We start from the raw sequence: 19,014 nt of genomic DNA on the forward strand, positions 1-19,014 counted from the left end.
GAAATCCCTTACCTGGTTCATTGTTCCAGTCCTAAACAGTGTATTTTGTCACTGTGTTTGAACCCAAGGTCACAGACTTGAATCTTTTGTTGTCAGTAGGATCCACACAAACCTAGCCATCTGTCCATAAGGGCCTTCTTGGTCTAGTCCCATCTGCCCTGCATAACCCATTTCTATACCCCATCCCCAGCTCCCCATCCCCTGAGAATACTCTTCAGTGGGCAAATTGGTGGGCTGTTGCCCCACAGCAGGCCCCTGCTCTCACTGTCTTGCACTCTGACCCCAGGGCATCTCTGTCTGATGCTGCCTGTTTTGCAGGTGTCCAGCCCAGACTTTTATCCCTTTGATTCCCAGCACATATGTTGATGCTTCCCACCTTGATTTGGGAGTCCTCTTGAGTTCTGCACTTTGATTCTCATATAGATCATTTGTTCCTTGAGAGCAGGAGTTCACAAAGACGCACCCTTTCTTTTTTGATCAGTTAGCACAGTGTCTATGATATATGTGGAGGAAAATGCCGCCTTTTATCCTATTAATGTGCCTAAGTTGAATGGCTGCTGCTATTTTTATCATCATCATTTTTTTTCATTATTCTGCTTTTCTGATCAAGAAACTGAAGCCCACAGAAGGTAAATAATTAACCAGGACCCTAAGTCTTTCAATTCCAGTTCCACACTAAAGAAGTGTCCTGTGTCGAAATCTTTTAAAAATAAATATTTTTAGTTGTAGATAGACACAATAACTTTATATTATATGTTTGTTTGTTTTTTTATGTGGTGCTGAGGATCAAACCCAGTGCCTCACATGCACTAGACAGGCACTGTACCACTAAGCCACAACCCCAGCCCCAAATCTTTGTTGTTAAACACTCCAGACTACATTTAGTTCATCTCTTCCTTAGAATCGATTTGTAGAAAAGCTAATTCACAGTTGGTGCACAAGTTTCTCTGAAAGAGAAGTCTGCAACAAACATGCTAACACAAAGCAAACCATTCTCTAGAAACAGACGCCCCTCTCTGTGAGGCAAGTGTCTCCCCTCACAGTGTGAGGTGTCTGTAGAGCAGCCAGGGGATTATTATGGGAGCAGTGGGCCTTCAAAGTGATGTCAGGTTTGCTTTTATATCTCCAAAATCCAGAACAATGTATTTAGTCAGTGTGATTGTAGATAGGTAGTCTGAACCCCTGGTCAACCATAGCAAGAAATTATTTTACTTACATTTCAGAAGCCATTCTATTTTTCTGAATTGTCTAACAATTAGTCGTATGTCTGTAGATACTTCTAATGATATAGAGAATGGTCCTCTCTCTTCACAAAGAGGTCAGGGGTCAGGCCAAACAGATCAATTTAATAAAACCATTCTCAATGTTGTGGAATCTGTCAGTCATAAACCTCACGAGGCATAGACCAGAATAGAACATGCCTGTGCATAGAGAGGGTCAGATGCACTTTTTACGGGTGATGTCAGCTCTGTACTCACCATCCCTTCACCAACTATGTTCCCTGCTCCCTGAGTGCCTGTCAGACCTAAGTAGAAGCAAGTGGTGATAATATGGATCATTATGTGAATGAGAGTTTGGACAATAGGTATTAACTCAAGACCTTTTAGACCACAACTGAAAAGAGATCAATATCAAACTGGCTTTTGCAAAGAGGATAATTTGTTGACTTGTGCAACTAAAAAGTTCAGAGGATCACCTTCACAGAGACATGGCTGGACCTGGTCTCAATGCGGATACTCTTTAGGTTCGGATTCCCTCTGGACTTCATTCTTAGGGAAGTGCAAGATGGCTACCACCAACTCCAGGTTTATCCTCCCAGTAACCCCAGCAATAAAGAGGATGGCTTCTTCCTGGTAGCACTACTAGAGTTTGTTCTAGTTAGCACCGTCCTATCCCTGGACCAAATAGGGTCATGAAATCCACTAGTCACAGGCGCATGGGATGAGAGGGAGGCATAGCACCCCAAAGAAAATCAGGATGCTCCTTCCAAAAAGAGTAGAGGAGGCTGGGTAGGAAAAAAAAAAGATGAATGTCAACACCAGGGGGAGATAAAAGGGACAGTTTAGGCTAGCTCGTGAGTTGTGATGCTCTTCCTATTTCTCTCAGAGCTTCCCCCAAGGTAGAGAAAAGCAGTATTTGCATGTATCCTGATCCTCCCCTGAAATCCAGCAAGAGTTTCAGTACAAGGCTGAACTGGGACTTCCCCAAGGGGAGGTTATTAATGGAAATATCACCTTCTTGTAACCTTGTTTCCCGCGGACAAGGACTCCTTGAGCTGAGTTATAGGGAAACTCCGGCATGTTGTCAGATTTCACAACAACATTAAGTGGGACTTCCTTTTCATATTTGCCACCTCATTTATTTTGTGTGTCCCCATGTTATTAGTTTTACTGCCCATTAATCATTATGTGTAACAAAATATAGTAAAGTATGCTTAAGAGGAGACAGTAAGGGGTCTGGCCATGGCAGTTTCAACTATGTAAGCCACTTCAAGGGGAAGGCTTGGGTGACAGGCAGTACCACCTGTCCTGTCCACTCCGGGACACAAGCCGTGAGCACTTCATGCCTCCCTGGTGGACTGGGACATGTTTCTGCAACCTTTCCCTGCTGTCAGAGAAAGAACTGGGGAGAACAGGCCTGTCGTTCATTGCGAGGAGACAGGACTAACCACACTAAAACTGTTTTTAAAGAAATTATTTCACAAAAGCCTGAAGTTGAAATTGTAAAAAGGAAGAAACCTAAAATACATAATGTATATTAGGAGGAGATGAGTTCATTGCCATAAAATATAGTAGTCTCTCTTTAATTTATCCTATATCTATATATTGCTTCTGAATTTCTCAAAATACCATACTGTATTTGGTTTTCTCTTGCTCCCTGATTTGGAAGCAGCTTTGGAACTTGGTAAGGAATAAAGGTAGGAAGAGCTTTGAGGTAAATGCTAGAAAGAGCCCTACACTGCTGTGGATGGACCTTTTTAGGTGATTGTGGTGAGTACTCAGGAAGAAAGGAGGGCAGCTGTAAAGACAGCCTCATTCATCCTAGAGAATACCCAAGGAATCCTGAACAGAACATTAGAGGAAATATGAGCTACAAAGGGCCACTTTGATGAGCTCTCAGAAGGAAATGAGGAACATGTTATTGGAAACTAGAGAAAGGGCCATTCTTGATGTAAAGTGGCAAAGAATGTGGCTGAATTATTTCTGTGTTCTATTTTGTGGGAGAGAACTTGTAAATGATAAACTTGGCTATTTAGCTGAAGTTATTTACAAACAGTGTTGAAGGTGCAGCCTGGCTTTTCCTAGTTGCCTTAAATGTAAGGAGAAATGAGAAGGGTGTGGTCAAGCGAATGTTTGGTAAGGACATTGGTATGGCTCAGCCATCTCAACAGATGCCAGGGCAGGTCTCCAAGACAGTGGAAGAATAATCCTGAAGGCATTTCAGAGATCACCAGGACCACTCTTCCTGCCACAGGCCCAGTGTGGAAGTGCCCTGGGAATAGGTCCTTTCAAAGGAGGGACTTTAGGTGCCCTAGGACCTCAGCATGTTGTTCCCACACTCAAACACCGCTAGTTTGGCTCCCCATACTCTAGAACTAAATTCTCCTCGATGGATGCTCACTCTAGGGTATATTCTCATTAGTTATGTCATCCTGCCCTTTCTCCCTTCTTTCTAGTTCTCTCTCATTATGAACATGCAGTTTAATATGGGTCAGATAAATTGTATGTGATGTGACTTTTTTTTATAAGAACACAATACACTATAATGCAACAAGCAATGCTAGTTACTATTACACTTCTTCCATTCCTCTTAGGGACACCCACTTCTTGAGCCAAAAAAATTCTCAGGAAACACTGGTTGCTGACTTGATTGGGGCTTAAGATCTTAACATTAAATAGAAGCCTCACTTAAAGTATGCCTATGAAGAAATTGTGATTCACACTAATAAAAGACAAAACAAAAAGTCACTTTCTGTCAGTTCTAGGAAGAACTCAGTAATTGAGAATTTGAGGACGTTTTTCCAAGTATAATCAGGTATAAAAGGTAGAGAAATATTCAAAAAGTAGAAAAATCATGTTTGACCCTAAAAAAATATATGTGCCCATTCTATACATGTAAAAATATCTTCCTGTGGGTACCTTCCAGGATATCAATCACACTTTGACCTTTTAGTTATGCTAATGTATTTAAAGAAATGTATTAGGATTCTTTATTGTAAGTTGAGAGCACTGTAGTATACAACCCACATAAAGACATAAATCATCCAGAAATCGAAAGCAAAAGAAAGATAAGCTGTTGAAGCAAAACATACAAAGGATAAAAGGAAAAAAAGGGAAAAAAAGAATCTGTGGAGCAGCCTGTATTGAGAGGGAAAGCTTGTTACCAAGCTATTCCTGAAGGAGCCGGAAGACAAATGAAGGTGTTCTTGTCAGCGGACAAAACTAAGACTATTTAATGTGCACATAAGGTGGAAATGGCAGAAAAGGTAATATACAAAGAGAAGTTAAGTGAAAGGAATGACTCGTATTAAAAAAAAGGGGAGGTGTAGAGAAGATGAGTGAGTAATTATAGGCAGAGTCGAAATGATTAAATGGGATGCAGAAGAGCCTCAGGGTTATATTACCAAGGAACAGGCAACTCTATGAGGGCAATGAGGAAGGGAAGAGGCTGTGCAGTGTGTTTCTCCAGGTAAGGAACATCTATAGATCTTATCTCACAGGTAGGGAAATTTGCCACCATAGTCCGTTTATTCTACCTTCAAATGAGTCTTTTCCCCCACTACTTTAATGATAAAGCAGGGTTTTCTTTGAAGTTGCCACATTTCCCTTCTAGGAACCAATGCTGTTTACCTAATACTTCAGTCTGTTATTATTTTGAATGCAAATCTAACTTCTTTGTTTGTTTTAATTTCAGTAGAGTTTTTCTAACACAGAAAAAAAAAATGAAAATGAGATTAAAGCAAACCAGTCTATTAGGAATGGGATTGCCTTGAGTTTTTCATCTGTTTTAATAGACATTGTTATATATATTTCATCTATTTATCCCCCTAAGTGTAACCACATAAACAATTTTCTTATCTGTAAAATAGAGAAGAAAAGGGGAATATTTTTCTTATTATCATAAAAAAAAATTGGCTTAATAAATTCACTCTTCATTACATTGGACATAATTTGAGTCCAGGAAAGAAACCTAAACATGGCCTAAGATTTTTGACTTTCACTCATAAAAGAAGAATTTTTAGTAAAGAAAATTAAAGTGTGATCAATCCTTGGCAAACATTTGAAGACACTTGGAGGGTCATGCCCATACTCATAATCAAAGAATTTATTTGCTCACATAATCTTCCCATATTTTCTCTGGATATTTTCACTTTAAAATAGACAGTGTTTGGAGACAGAGTAGGGGAGATTATGCAAATGTATGAATATTAATGAGAAGTTCATTATTGAACATTTTGACATGAATTTCAGGAAATGATAAAAGACTCTGGGATTTATGAGACTTAAAAGAAAAAAAAAATCTGCTCTTAGAGAACTTGGAAATTGCCAGTAGAAGAACTGAGACCCAAATGACAGCAGATAATGTAAAGCCAGATTGCATTATGCCCTATGGTAATGACTAGGAAACAGGGCACTGTGATAAGCTTGGAATGATGATCAATATTTGGAATACTGAGATAGGCAAGAAGGTAATTAGGCCCATTATGGACACAGTTAGCACAGATAACATAATTTGGGAAATTATACATTTGGATATTATGGAGAATTTTATTCAAGGCTAATGGATCTGCAATGATATCTATTAAAGCACATAAGATGTTTTGCCTCTGGGAATCTACTAAAAAAAATCAAATATACAAAATTTTCAGTAAGTATGATCTAAAATGAAAAGACGAAGTGGAATATGTTGGAGAATAAAATGGCGTTGTGACTTCCTACTTGGAATTTATAGTAATTTTTCATTCAAAGAGTTTTAAAGCTATTAATTTCACATCACAACTCCCCATGAAGCAAGTAAAGCACTTCTATTGTGTTTGTCCAAGTTCATTGCTCATAATAAGGCAAGGCCCAACTGGTAATGAAAGCAGGTTATCTTGACAAATGCCTTGCCTTCTCAGGTTTCATGCTGTGACCCCTGGATATCATTACAATCATTTTGATCCCTAATTTACTACTGAGCACAATCCCTTTATTTTAGAAGAAGGGACTCTAATTTTCCCTAAGCACCTTGAGGGCCATTAGTATTATTGAAATGTGCAAATTAATACGTTATTTATTGTTAACCTACAGACATATATACACATATACAGAGAGGAAGAGAAAGAGAGAGAGAATTATATTTGTTAATTATCAAGCTCTAACTGGGGGGAAAAACAGTTGCCACATATCTGAAAGTGAATATCTTCTCCAAAAGAATTCCTTATTTTTTTAATAAGGATGTATTGGAAGTAATTTCATCAATAATGGAAGATCCAATTACTGGTCTTCTGGATTAAGGCATTCTTTTATTGCAAGATTTTAATGGTAGAGTGGTAAGTTCAAACATTGCCAATGAAATCTCAGACTAATTAAATGATTATAGCCTAAGGGGAAGGGCAACGGAGACTCCACTATTAATCTTACCAAGAATAGCCTCTATGTGTGATGAACGGATGAATATATATACCTTATTTCAGAAGGAAAAAAAAAATAAGGAGTTGTTTTAAAAATGATCAGTTTAATTTCTGAATAAGAAGGAAGGATAACATTGCATTATAAAGTCCTTTCAGCTGCTTGTGGAAGGCATGGACTGCAGTGATGAATTGAACCCAATCAGTTTCATCAGGAGTTCATTTATTCAGATGTTTAGAGGTGGCACAAAAGTAACAGTGACAATAATGATCACCAGTACTTAATGAGAACTCAGTAGGGTCCAGGCATTCTGGCTTGTCTCGCCCTCATTTTACAGATAGGGAAACTAAGGCACAGAAGGTTAGTAACTCAAGAGGTAATTGCAGAGGAGTGTTTAGAATTCTACAGCCTCTCCTTCACTGTTAGCCACCAGCCTCCGAACAGTTCTATTTTCTGTTACCCTGCTCACCTGCTTGTAGGAAACCAGTGGCAGCTCTCAAATGGAAGACGGGTACAGGAATCCAAGGTGGAGGCTGACATCCAAACGTCCTCCAGGAAGCACTGCCTGTTGCCTGGCATGTTGAAATGGGGCTTTCTGCTAAAGGCTGGGACAGCAGTTTCTCCGTGTTTTAAAAGTCTGTTTGGTAGCAGCACCTCTCCACCTGGACAGTAGCTCCCCACTGGACCTCTTCACACCTGTTTCATGCCTACAGGAAAAATGGAGGCACATCTCCTTCAAATTTATTTTTGCTGTGTGTGTGTGTGTGTGTGTGTTTTCATGTGTTTGATCTTTTCATGACACTTTATTTTTCTGGAAGGAGACAAGTGATGGGTGTCTGAGTATTGTTAGTTCTGAAATGTCAGACTTGACCTTGACGTTGCCTTCCACACTATGGGGAAAGCCTCAGGGACCAAGTCAGTCCAGTCCTTCATTTGGGAACAGATGGAATCTTTAAAAGTGCTCTAACATCTTTAAAAATATATAGTTCCACAATTTTTCCTTATGAGGCCTTAATATTCAGGGGAAATGTGGCATGTGACATTAAGGGCATTTTCATTATTCCATTTTGAGAATAATTTTTATCAGAACAGATCCTTCTTTTAGCGCCCTTGATAATCACATCATTTGTTTTATGAAATTCGTGTACGTCGAGTTAATGTTTTTGAGGGAAGAGTGAGTTTTTCTAGATCTTATAGAACATGAACACTGGCTATAGAAGTCCTAGTTTAAAATAAAAATTTTCTTATTCCTTGGCATTTGCAACTAACCTGAGCTGGCCTGGAAGTCATTTAATAGTCATATGCAGATTGCTTTTGTCAGCACTCAGAATGGGACAAGCAAATGCTTGAATTTGGACAAGGTCCATCCTGTGACAAATAACATGTCAACCATTTCCAATATTGCATCAACTACAGATGAAAATGAGAAGTCATATTTTGGGGTGACTTCCATGAGATTAAGTGGCTGAGGTTTTGAATTTGAAAAATGACTCACTTAATAGTATTCCTTGAAGGAAATCTCTACTTTTAGAGGGAGCTTGAAAAACTATGATTTGTGTAAATAGGGAGGCTAGAAATAGAAAATGAATCTTTTCATTACAAAAACCTGTAAATTTTCCAATGTATTGTCAACTTAAACTGAAATTGATGAGAGTAGGAGTGGGAAAGAGGGATTGAATGGACAGCAGTTTCTCCTGCTTTAAAAGTCTGTTTGGTAGCAATACCTCTCCATCTGGACAGTAGCTTCCCACTGGAGCTATTATTGTACTGCACAAAATTTTTACATAATAAGGAACTTTTATTCCAAATATATTTTTTTGGAATTTAACACTGATGCTGAGCAATAGACATAATAATCCTTCCCACAGCTGGTATCTTTGACCTACGGTCAAAGCCCTCCAACATATAAGGACATGTGGGACCCTGGTGAAGGTTCATGTCACAGTACCCTTTCACTTGGAGATAATTAAATGTGTTCATTGTACCTATAAGTCCTTATAAGGATCTTCCTGGTTGGGGTTCTTCTTTCCAATGTCAGTCTCTCTTCCACAACTACTTCCTGGCTCCATAGGAATAAATCAATTTTTTTTTTTCCAGGCCAGAAAAATCCCTGAGTTCAACCTTGGACTCAATCTCTCTTTTTGCTTTTAAATTTACTAGGTATTACCTCCAATAGCACTGGGTTGTAATGTCGCCCAACTTCAGTTAGGGTGCTTCTCATTTGGAACTACTACTTAAATAAAGTGAATTAATCACCAGCTCTATTAATCCTTCAAAATCCATGATTCCGTAATGCTCGGTTTGCTTAGAGTGATTCACTGTATTTGCTCCTTCTCAGACGTGACTTCTTGCTGAGCTTTAGGTTAGTTCCTTTCAGACAATATGCCTTGAATCTTGGATGATTTATTCACTTTCAAGTTCCCTGGAATTTACCACTAAAGGTTGACGTGAATGCTCACAGTTTGGACTCAATATAATCTTCTGAATGGCAATTAATAAATAAAAGATGGTTACTATTGTTGACAAAGGATCCCAGCTTTCTCAGTTTTTCTCTTCATGTTTTTGCCAAACTTCATGTCAGACACCCCTAGGGGTGATGGTAGAAAATATTTTTTTGTTAATGCCAGTGCTTTTTTTGTTATCTCAGTACCTCCAAACTCCGATGTTGCCCTGTGTTTTCTTGTCAGAAATGATCTTATTCACTTTCTGCTTCTTCAATTCACCCTCTTTCCTGTGAATATGAGAAACATAGCTCTTTCTGGATTTAAGAGCAACATTTCCTTAATATTTGTGCTTGCAAGTAACACCTGAAAGATGTCCCCAAAATTTCTTAGGTTTTTGTTTTCTTTGCTTGGTCTCATTTCTGTCACTTATTGAATATGCAGTGTCACCTCTAAAATGTAGTGTTCATCATCACTGTGTATATTATTCAAAGTGTGAAGTTGCCTCCTGGAAGTTCATGACATAACCATAAAGCAGTATCCAATTTTTGTAGTTTGCCTGCTTGACTAGGCTCCAGAGATAATCTAGGCTATCATTCTCATTTTAGAAGTGAAGAAAATGTAGTCCAATTTAAGTAGTTTCATCATAATCAGGTAGAGAGCAGAGACCGAACCCACCTTTAGGAAGTGAGGCACTTGATACCTAACAGAACAGCAGGAGTTTGGCTGCCTTTGGTCAGTTCCCAGTTGGGATGCTTATTAAGTGTTGCTTGAGGAAGTTATTTCAGTTTTCTCATCTGTAAAATGCTGACAGTTTTGCCAGTAGCAAAACTGTAAGAATTATCGAAATTTAGTATAAGTGAAGCACTCATCTAGGGCTTGGCACATACTAAGGAGTCCATGCCTTGTTAGTTATCAGCATTATTGTCATTATTTTGACTACAGATATAAGAGTGTGTATAGTATTTGACTTTGCATGGAGATATATATATATATATATATATATATATATATATATATATATATATATATGCATTAGACCTTTGCTGTACCTCTTTTGTATTCCTGTGTTACCTAATGCAATGTTAGGCAACTAATAGTTGTGTTCATGTTAGTATTGGTAGTAGAAGCAAAAATAGTGATGATAGTAATGAAAGGTAGTACTGTTTATTGAGCCTTATGATGTATTAGGCATCAAAAGTAGGCACTTTATGTACATAATTCATAATAGGTGCTCAATCCATATTTATTGGAAAACTGCACTGTAGTTTGTTTCTAGAAATGCAAGCGTACCCTCTTGATGACAATAATCTCCCTCGTAACTGGAGGGGAACATGAGCTTTGGCCCGGGTGAACAGCTCTGAGTATAGAAATGAGAGCCTTGATGGGATTCCTTTCATCCTTAAAGTAATCCTTGAGCTGCTATATTTATATCATCTAATCTTGTTATTGGTAATTGGAAGACTGGATGGGAGTGGGAAAGGAGGTCAAGAAATAGAGTAGAAGGGAGCAGGTGCAGAGTGGGACAAATTATACAAATGAACAATAGTATATATCCCAAAACAGATGATTAAAGTTAAGTCATGTTTTATTTTCTCTGTTTTTTAATTTTATATTATATAAAAAGACTGCCCTTTTCCTAGTTCCCAAATAGAAATACATTTGGAACAATAGTATGGACACAGAAAAGTTGTTTCCTGTCTTATTTTGCTTTATTTATTTACAGACTGACTAAATTACATTGATAGCCACTAGGGAAAGGTAAAGCGTTCAATCACAAAAATTACAATTGCTAATGTTCCTTGATTTGCAGACACAATATGTTCCTTAATGATCATATAAAATAACTATGGTAATAATAAGAGATACTGTGTGTGAGAGTGCCTGGAGTGGATACCAATAGAGAAGCACTCCTCAGGTCAGGTATTGTGTTTGTGTATCTGGCAGTGTATGTGTGCACACACATATTGTGTGTATGTACCACCATGCATTTAATCTCTGTGCATAGTAACAGCCTTTCAAATTCACATATGTGTGCATTGATAGACGTGCAAAACTATTTCTATGTATAATATAGATTTAAGTATTCTCAAATCTTAACCACCACTTTAGAAAAAGAAATTGTGGCTCAGACTAGTCTAACCACTTATTCAAGTTCATAAAAAAAAGTGGCAAAGCTGGAATTGGAACCCAACCCCTACTCCTCTAACCCTGCTTTTTGAAGAAACCCAAACAGAAATTTCCTTGGAGCTACAGTATTTCCATGATACCACACTGTCCCAGTATGGGAAGGGTGACCTTTTCCCCCTTTCTTTTACAGAATCTCCAAGCAAAGATTTTGGTCCAACTCTGGGCTTAAAAAAGTCCAGTTCCTTGGAGAGCCTGCAGACAGCTGTGGCTGAAGTCAGGAAAAACGAACTCCCCTTTCACAGGCCTCGGCCACACATGGTTCGTGGCCGTGGCTGCAACGAGAGCTTCCGAGCTGCCATTGACAAATCTTATGATGGACCCGAAGAATTAGAAGCTGGTAGGCCAATATGCTCCCTTAAGTGGTTTTTGCATCTCATTATCATCTGCAAATCATAGGCAAGAGTGTGCATTTAACTACAGAGAAAAATGATTTAAGGGTTACAATTATATTTTTGATATTAAAAGTAATTCATTTTCCTGATATGTTTTGCCCTTTGGCTTAACGAACATGGAATTGGAGAACGCAATATGCAATTTATTTTACAGTGCAAATGGTAAAGAAATGTTCTCCTCCGCTTTCCTGCAAGGACCAACTGTCATTTACCCTTAGGGTAGGAGTACTAAGTGTGCATTTCTTGACATTCTTATTTGAGTCATTAAAAGCAGCATCAACCCGAGGACTGACTGCATTAATTGAGTAGAAGCAGTTGGGTAATATTTGTACTCAAAAACCTCTCCTGGAAAGTCGCTAGCCCTGTTTGTTTCCCAGCAGGTGGGCTTTCTGAGCTGATCAAGGTTAACAAGCCAGCTTTCAGAAAGATTAGTGTTTTAGCACATTCAGGCCTTTCATAGGACTGGCTAAGCAACCAATGGACCCCCTCCCAGCCTCCTACCTTGCTTGAAGTAACCAGATTTAGGCAGTCTGTCTTCAAAGGGTACAAGTCCCCACATGCAAGGGTAGAACTCGCAGCACTTCTATTCATTCTTCTGTATTTTACATTTTGACTTTTCTTTATATACTAACCGTATGTGCCCCTGACCAAGTGTATTGATTTTCTTTCTTTCTCTGTACAGACGGTCTGTCCGATAAGAGCTCTCACTCGGGCCAAGGAGCTCTGAATTGTGAATCTGCCCCTCAGGGGAACTCTGAGCTAGAGGACGTGGAAAATAAAGCCAGGAAGGTAAAAAAAACGAAAGAAAAGGAGAAGAAAAAGGAAAAGGGCAAATTGAAAGTCAAGGAGAAAAAGCGCAAAGAGGAAAATGAAGACCCAGAAAGGAAAATAAAGAGGAAGGGATTTGGTGCCATGCTGAGGTACGGGGCTGCTTTGAAGGCAGAGTTGCTTTTGTTTTGCTTGGTGAAATCACTCATTTGTGTGCATTCAGAAACAAAGTGCAAGCTTTCCCTCATCTCCAGCTAAATACATAAAAAATCAAAACTGTGAATGTGCATGTTGCTTTTCCATAGAGGCTTCTGAGGCTTATAGTGATGACAGAAAACTGTCCCTACGTCCGATGTCAAAGAAAGGCCAGTGCTTATTAGGGCACAGGCAATGCTGCAGCTCCATGTAATGGAGCTATCCATCTGCACAGGGAAGCAAGAGCTAGGAGTCCTTACCCATCATCTCCTTTGAATCAGGGTAGTCATGGTTGATGAACCTCATCCCACGGTGACACTAGGTGTGTGGATAGCCAGGTCTCCGAGCATGGTATGGTCAGGACCAGAGGCACTGTGATGCAGCCTAGATGTCCCTGGGTTTGAATCCAAATGATCTGAATCCAGGACCCTCCACACACGAGCCACAGGGCTTCACCCACATTGCTTAACTTCTCTGAACCTTACTTTCAGAGTGAGGCTGGCATACCTGCCCTACTAATCCAGTGGGGTTGTGACAAGATTTCATATGCAGTGGGTTCTGTGGCTAGGCATGGCTCAGCAGGGCACAGTCAGAAAACACTTTTATTTCTTTTCCTATGGCGATTTTCAAAAATACCCTGTGGGGCTGTCTTCTCCACATCTTGACTTCTCCGCTTTCTTGCCGATAGTTTTAAGGTCACTTTCAGATAATAAAACAACGTCTTTGTCAGGGACTCGAACAACCAGTCCAATATAAACTGAAATTTTCCTCCTCTTTGCCCCTTGGACCTTGACCCCAAGGGATGACCCACAGTGTGGTGGGAGGTGGGATTCACCTTCTCCTCCCTGTCAGTCTCTGTGACCACGGGAAGGAGAAAGACGATATTAAACAAGAGTGAATTTTACTTAAGTTTTGTCTCTGGCCATCAGTGGCTTTTTATGGGCCACTTATGTGAACTGTTCAAGAAGCTCCTTACTATACCAGTTGCTGACTTCCCAAGGACCCCTTACACTTGCCACTGACCTCAGACAGTCAACCCCTGGCATCTCCTAACCCCATCTGATAGACTTCTTAAGACAGTGGCAATTTGAGATGGCTCAAACCAAATTGAAGTAGCATCTGCTTGGCCCACAAGAACCACTGCCTTCTCAACCACCAGATATTGCAAGAACAGCTTGTTCCTATGGCTCTCCTTTCTCCTCACTCCAACACGTTTCCAACCAGCCTCACATCTGCAGACCTCTCCAGAGCAAGTCAAGCTCCTGTCTTGGGTCTCCCCACCTACAACTTGATGTCAGCCTCTGTCAAGAATGATCTCATACCTGGGGGAAAGTCATTTTTGCAAGTCACAGTGAAACTCTGGGGATTTTCTTGTAGTCCCTTGCTTATTTTGTTGGGGTGAAAAGTAGAAGTACCCCCTTTCCATTGCTTTTTTTTTCCTCCTTTAATTTCTTATCAATTAATCTCTATACTTCTCTTGCATGAACTAAGGTGAATGATAGTATATGATAGTTGGTAAGCGAGATTGGTCACCTCTTATGAAATCCTTAAGCGATATCTCTCTTAAAAATTGCAGTTGTTGGGCTGGGGATGTGGCTCAAGTGGTAGTGCACTCACCTAGCATGCGAGAGGCACTGGGTTCGATGCTCAGCACCACATAAAAATGAAATAAAGATATTGTGTCCACCTAAAACTAAAAAAATAAATATTTTTTTTTCTAAAAATTGCAGTTGTTAGTGGAGTGTGGTGGTGCAAGCCTGTAATCCCAGCTACCCTGCAGCTGAGGCAGGAGAATCATGAGTTCAAAGCCAGCCTCAGCAAAAACAAAACACTAAGCAACTCAGTGAGACCCTGTCTCTAAATAAAATACATAATAGGGCTGGGGATGTGGCTCAGTGTTTGAGTGCCCCTGAATTCAATCCCTGTTACCAAAAAAAAAAAAAAAAAAAAGTTGCAATTGTCATATGGTACCAGATGTTTTCAGTTAGAGATCTTCAACTGACATTTTTAAACAGACAGAGAAGTTTCTCCCTCCCTCTCTCCTCCTTTCTTTTCTACCCCCTCCCCTCCTCCTCTCTCCATTCCTACCCTGTGTGTGTGTGTGTGTGTGTGTGTGTGTGTTTGTGTGTAAAAGTGTTAAGTGAACTTTAAGGGACACAAATGATACTGACAGCTCTGGGTCTTCCCATTACATTCCCAGTGCTCATAGAATGCTATTCCGGTGTCCTCCTGCTCAAAATATGCTGTGGTCCTGCTCACACCTGGACTGAGGTCACTCCAGCAGGTCTGATTATCCATCTGATTATCAAAGAAAAAAATTTCAACAAATTGAGTTTCAAAGATCAAATTGGACCTTATTACCAACTCATGCATTGGGCAGCATTCTCACGGCAGAACTGAAAGGCACTTGTGTGAGCTGAGCAGAGGTGTGAGTTTTAACAACAGGAAAAACCTGAGAAAAGCAAAAACAAGAAATAAAAACTGAGTTGGTCATTTCAAAATTATTTTCCTTATAGGGTTTCAGCAGAGACTTCCTCATCACCCTGCTCACTATGAATAAACGTGTTTTGATGGGTTTCCATGATCTCCCATTTGTTTTTGTTGGTGGTGGTGGGTTGATTGGTTGGTTTGGTTTTGTTTTTAAACTGGCCCATTTCTGAATTCATTTGGATCATGTGATTCCTAGTCTTTTGTAGCTCAGTGCAGGAACTCAGCCCAAAACAATGGCCTCCATTTTACTTTGAATGACCTATATCCCAATTTATACATAGGCATTAGTTTATTTTTCCTAGTGGTCTCTGTAGATTCAGTCTCTCCTTTTGCCACCTTGAATTTAAAATTTTCTCTTATTCTGAGTAATTATTACGGTTTTACTAAGTTATGGACTATGACTAAAGCCTCTTGGCGATTATTATAACCTGCAACTGCAGTATATTTAGACTCTGCATGTAGACTTCTGAGTTCAATCCTGACTCTTCTGTTTTTTGTCTTGGTAATATTGGGCAAATTATTTAACCTCTGTGCCTCAGTTTCCTCATCTGACAATGGAATAATAATAGAATATACCATTATTGTGATAATTACATTTGTTTAATTATATGTAACATGATTATAACTCTGCTAGGTAAGTAATAAACATCTAATAGTAAACATAACAATGATCCCCTAAAGATGTCCATGTCCTCATCCCAAGTACCTGTGTGTGTGTTATGTTGTATGGCAAAGTAGAATTGAGATTGAAGATGAGATTAAGGCTGCTGATTGACTCACTTTCAGTTGAGGATTATCCTGGGTTTCTTCTGTGAGCCCAATCTAATCACAGGGTCCCTTAAAAGTGCAAGAGGAAGGTATGACTAAGGAAGCAGGTGCAAAGAAATGCAGTGTTACTGGCTGTAAAGATCAAGAGAGGGGACAATAAGCCACGCAAGACAGGGGCCTCTAGAAGCTAGACACAGTGAGAAAGTGGATTCTCTCTGGCCAAGCCCTTAATGTTAGTCCATTTTTGTTTTTCAAGTCACTAAATTTGCAGAAATTTCCTACATTATCAATAGAAAACTGGTAAGTTGTTGTTGTTGTTATTATTATTATTATTATTATTATTATTATTATTTTACACTTTCAGTAATTTATAAGGAAAATTTCCTTTTTAATGTATTAAAAACTAAACAAACTAACTTAACTAGAGTGGTATATAAGTATAAAATCTGTTAGGTATTTGCATATTCTACTTCCTAGAATGTTACTAAACTAAACTTTAACTTCATGTTTTATTTTACATGGTTTGATTTGGCAGATTCAAACTTCATTGCTTATAAGAGCCAACTCTTCCCTTTTGTTGTCCAATATTCTCTATATTTTCATGTAGGAGAAATTTCTAAAGGATCCAGCACCTGTGGAACCTTTAGACATCTAGCACCTTGGGTTTTATTTCCTTCCACTATTTTAGCAAAATTAAGATCTGAAAGGTGATGTTTGATTTTATCTTCAGTATAAAAATAGCAACTGTTTTCCATAGCCTTTTGCATGTGAGTTTGTGAGCATATTGGAATTGCTGCTACATGCACATTTTCAACAACAAAGAACACAAAGGCTGTTACCATTAGCCAACAGATTTTGCTTTAATTCTCATCTGTTGCTCAGATGCTATTGACTGACTTTCTTTCTTATTTAAAAAAGATTGATTGCTGTAAGGTTCTCTTGGAGTTAGATGTGACTTAAATATGCATTATTTTTCCATTATCTGCGTTTCTCATACACACACCTGAAGATTTTGGTGTTGTTCTGCAGTTGTACGGTGTACAGGTGCCCCTGGCCAAAATGATAAGTAAAGACATCAATTCTTCCTCCCTCTCCTCACCAAACCATGAATCACCAGAGTGTCAGTGTGTGAGCAGTAGCCTTGTACTTTCTTCTAAAAAGCCACGGTGTGTGCTTTGAGGATTATTAGCTGGTCTGTTCATGTGGGTTACATATAGCAGTCCATTCTATCTCACTTGTTAATTCAGCCTATTTCTGATCCTGTTGAAAAAGCATGAGGGATCTCTGTCATTCACATCTTTCTATATGTCACCTCGTTCCAGTATTTGCTGGTTTCAACCAATCTCCTTCCACAATTCAAGTGTAGCTCTTACACAAGAAATGGATTATTGTGAGAAAATATGCAGTTCAAGAACCTGTCTGCTTTTGTAGTTCCCCGTATGCCCTGTTACTGCCACTAAAAGATCATTTCAGTGGGTCAAGAGGCTCATATCTTTCTATTGTGTGTTTGACTTCCTTGGGCATTATGCTCTTTGTGGCACCACGCTGCAAAAAGGCCACACAGCTTCCACAGCCAGACTGCAGCACTCAGACCCCTTCAACAGATGAGCTCATTGTATCCATCCATGGCCACCATCTTGGAGCCCAGAAGATGTTTCAGTGCCCAGGCACTGAGGATAAATGTCTTTAGGCTAAAAAATAACCTTGCCTATCTTGAGTAGAAACCTAGAGATCAGTCCTTAATTCCTTAGCTACTTATTTTTTTTATCTTTATAATGTTTAAATGAAATTTTTCCACTGGTTTGTGTTTAAAATCCATCTCTTTATATAATAGTCAAATTGTCTCCTGTCAACAGTATAGCCACTCACTCCAGAAACCTTCAGCTGTCAGCTTGTTCTGGATACTAAATGGAAAGGCTTTTATAGTATTTGGTCATTAAAGAATCATGCTTGGTAAACTGTTTCTTAATAAATGAACCAAGTGCAAATCCTACCCATAAGAATACCATTCCTTCTTTCAAAACTGGTTCACCCATATTCCCATATTCATTTGACTAGTAATATGTACCGAATGCCCTGTCTTTGTTAAGCACATTCATAATTACTATTTCATTTATCCAACAATATTTATTTATGCCCAGTGCGCTTTGAAACTGGATATTCAACAATGAAGTCCCCACTTTTTTAAATATATATTTTAGTTGTCAATGGACCTTTATTATATTTATTTATATGCAATGCTGAGAATCAAACACAGTGCCTCACACATGCTAGGCAGGCACTGTACCACTGAGCCATCACCCTAGCCCCTGAAGTCCCCACTTTGATGACAGCACCTTCCCATCCTAATAAATAAAGAAAATATCAAAGATAAGTTTTTATGATACATTTAAAACAAAAACAAGCAAAGTATCACATAAACATACAAACTGTTTTTAGCAATGGACTCATCAGTTGTGGAGAGTCATTCACCAAGATAACTCAGGGGCAAACCCGTGTTGTGTCAACTCGAGGTGATGAGCATTCAACTTACATGGTGCTAAACAAGACATCCGGCCATGGCTCTCTCAGCATTTACCTTCCAGTGAAGGGGAGAGAATAAACAACCAACTCAAAATAATTGAGATAATTTTGGATTGTAGTAGGTGCTATGAAGAAGATAAAGTCAGAAAGGATGGTGTCATCTCACCCTCAGTAGCTGTCTAACAGCACAGCAGAGTGTGCATCTGCCCAAGCTAGGCTGAATTTCCAGCAGATAGCATTATCAGAACTTAGCATACTACGGTACTAAAGCCATACTTTGCCTGCTTTGTCTTCTCTGTTTTGTTTTTTCTTTTCTGCAGCATGTAAATAAACCAACCTCACATAAATCTATAATAAAAAAATCAACTAATCCCCATGATGTCCATTTAGTACACAAAGCCCTGTTGTACCAGAAGTAAATGTTCTGAAGCTGATGGTTTGTAATGTAAAGGGTGAACTTGATTGGCAGCTGTTTGTATCAACTCTGTTCCTCTTGACCCATCAATTAGTTATTCTTTATTGTTTCTTTTTTCTACTCAGAAAATGTGGGTATGCCTTGAAGATATACTGCTTCAGTATCTACATAGTAAAACATGCAAAATGTAAGTCATGAACCCTACAGACAAAGCTATTTCT

At 39.0% G+C, this 19,014-nt stretch overlaps 1 protein-coding gene across 2 annotated transcripts in view; it reads left to right on the forward strand.

Annotated features, from left to right (window-relative positions):
• Pard3b (par-3 family cell polarity regulator beta) overlaps nucleotides 1-19,014 on the forward strand; it is a 1,008,812-nt gene that overhangs the window by 693,208 nt on the left and 296,590 nt on the right. For both annotated transcript variants that reach the window (XM_046463021.2, XM_058578162.1), the window contains exons 17-18: nucleotides 11,373-11,579; nucleotides 12,317-12,554. In XM_046463021.2, the coding sequence (XP_046318977.1) occupies nucleotides 11,373-11,579; nucleotides 12,317-12,554 (445 nt within the window). The remainder of the gene's footprint in view (nucleotides 1-11,372; nucleotides 11,580-12,316; nucleotides 12,555-19,014) is intronic.

This window comes from Marmota monax, unplaced genomic scaffold (genome assembly GCF_021218885.2).
Source record: "Marmota monax isolate L192 unplaced genomic scaffold, Marmota_monax_Labrador192_F-V1.1 WCK01_AAM20220418_F8-fsc00095, whole genome shotgun sequence".
Lineage (NCBI taxonomy): Eukaryota > Metazoa > Chordata > Mammalia > Rodentia > Sciuridae > Marmota > Marmota monax.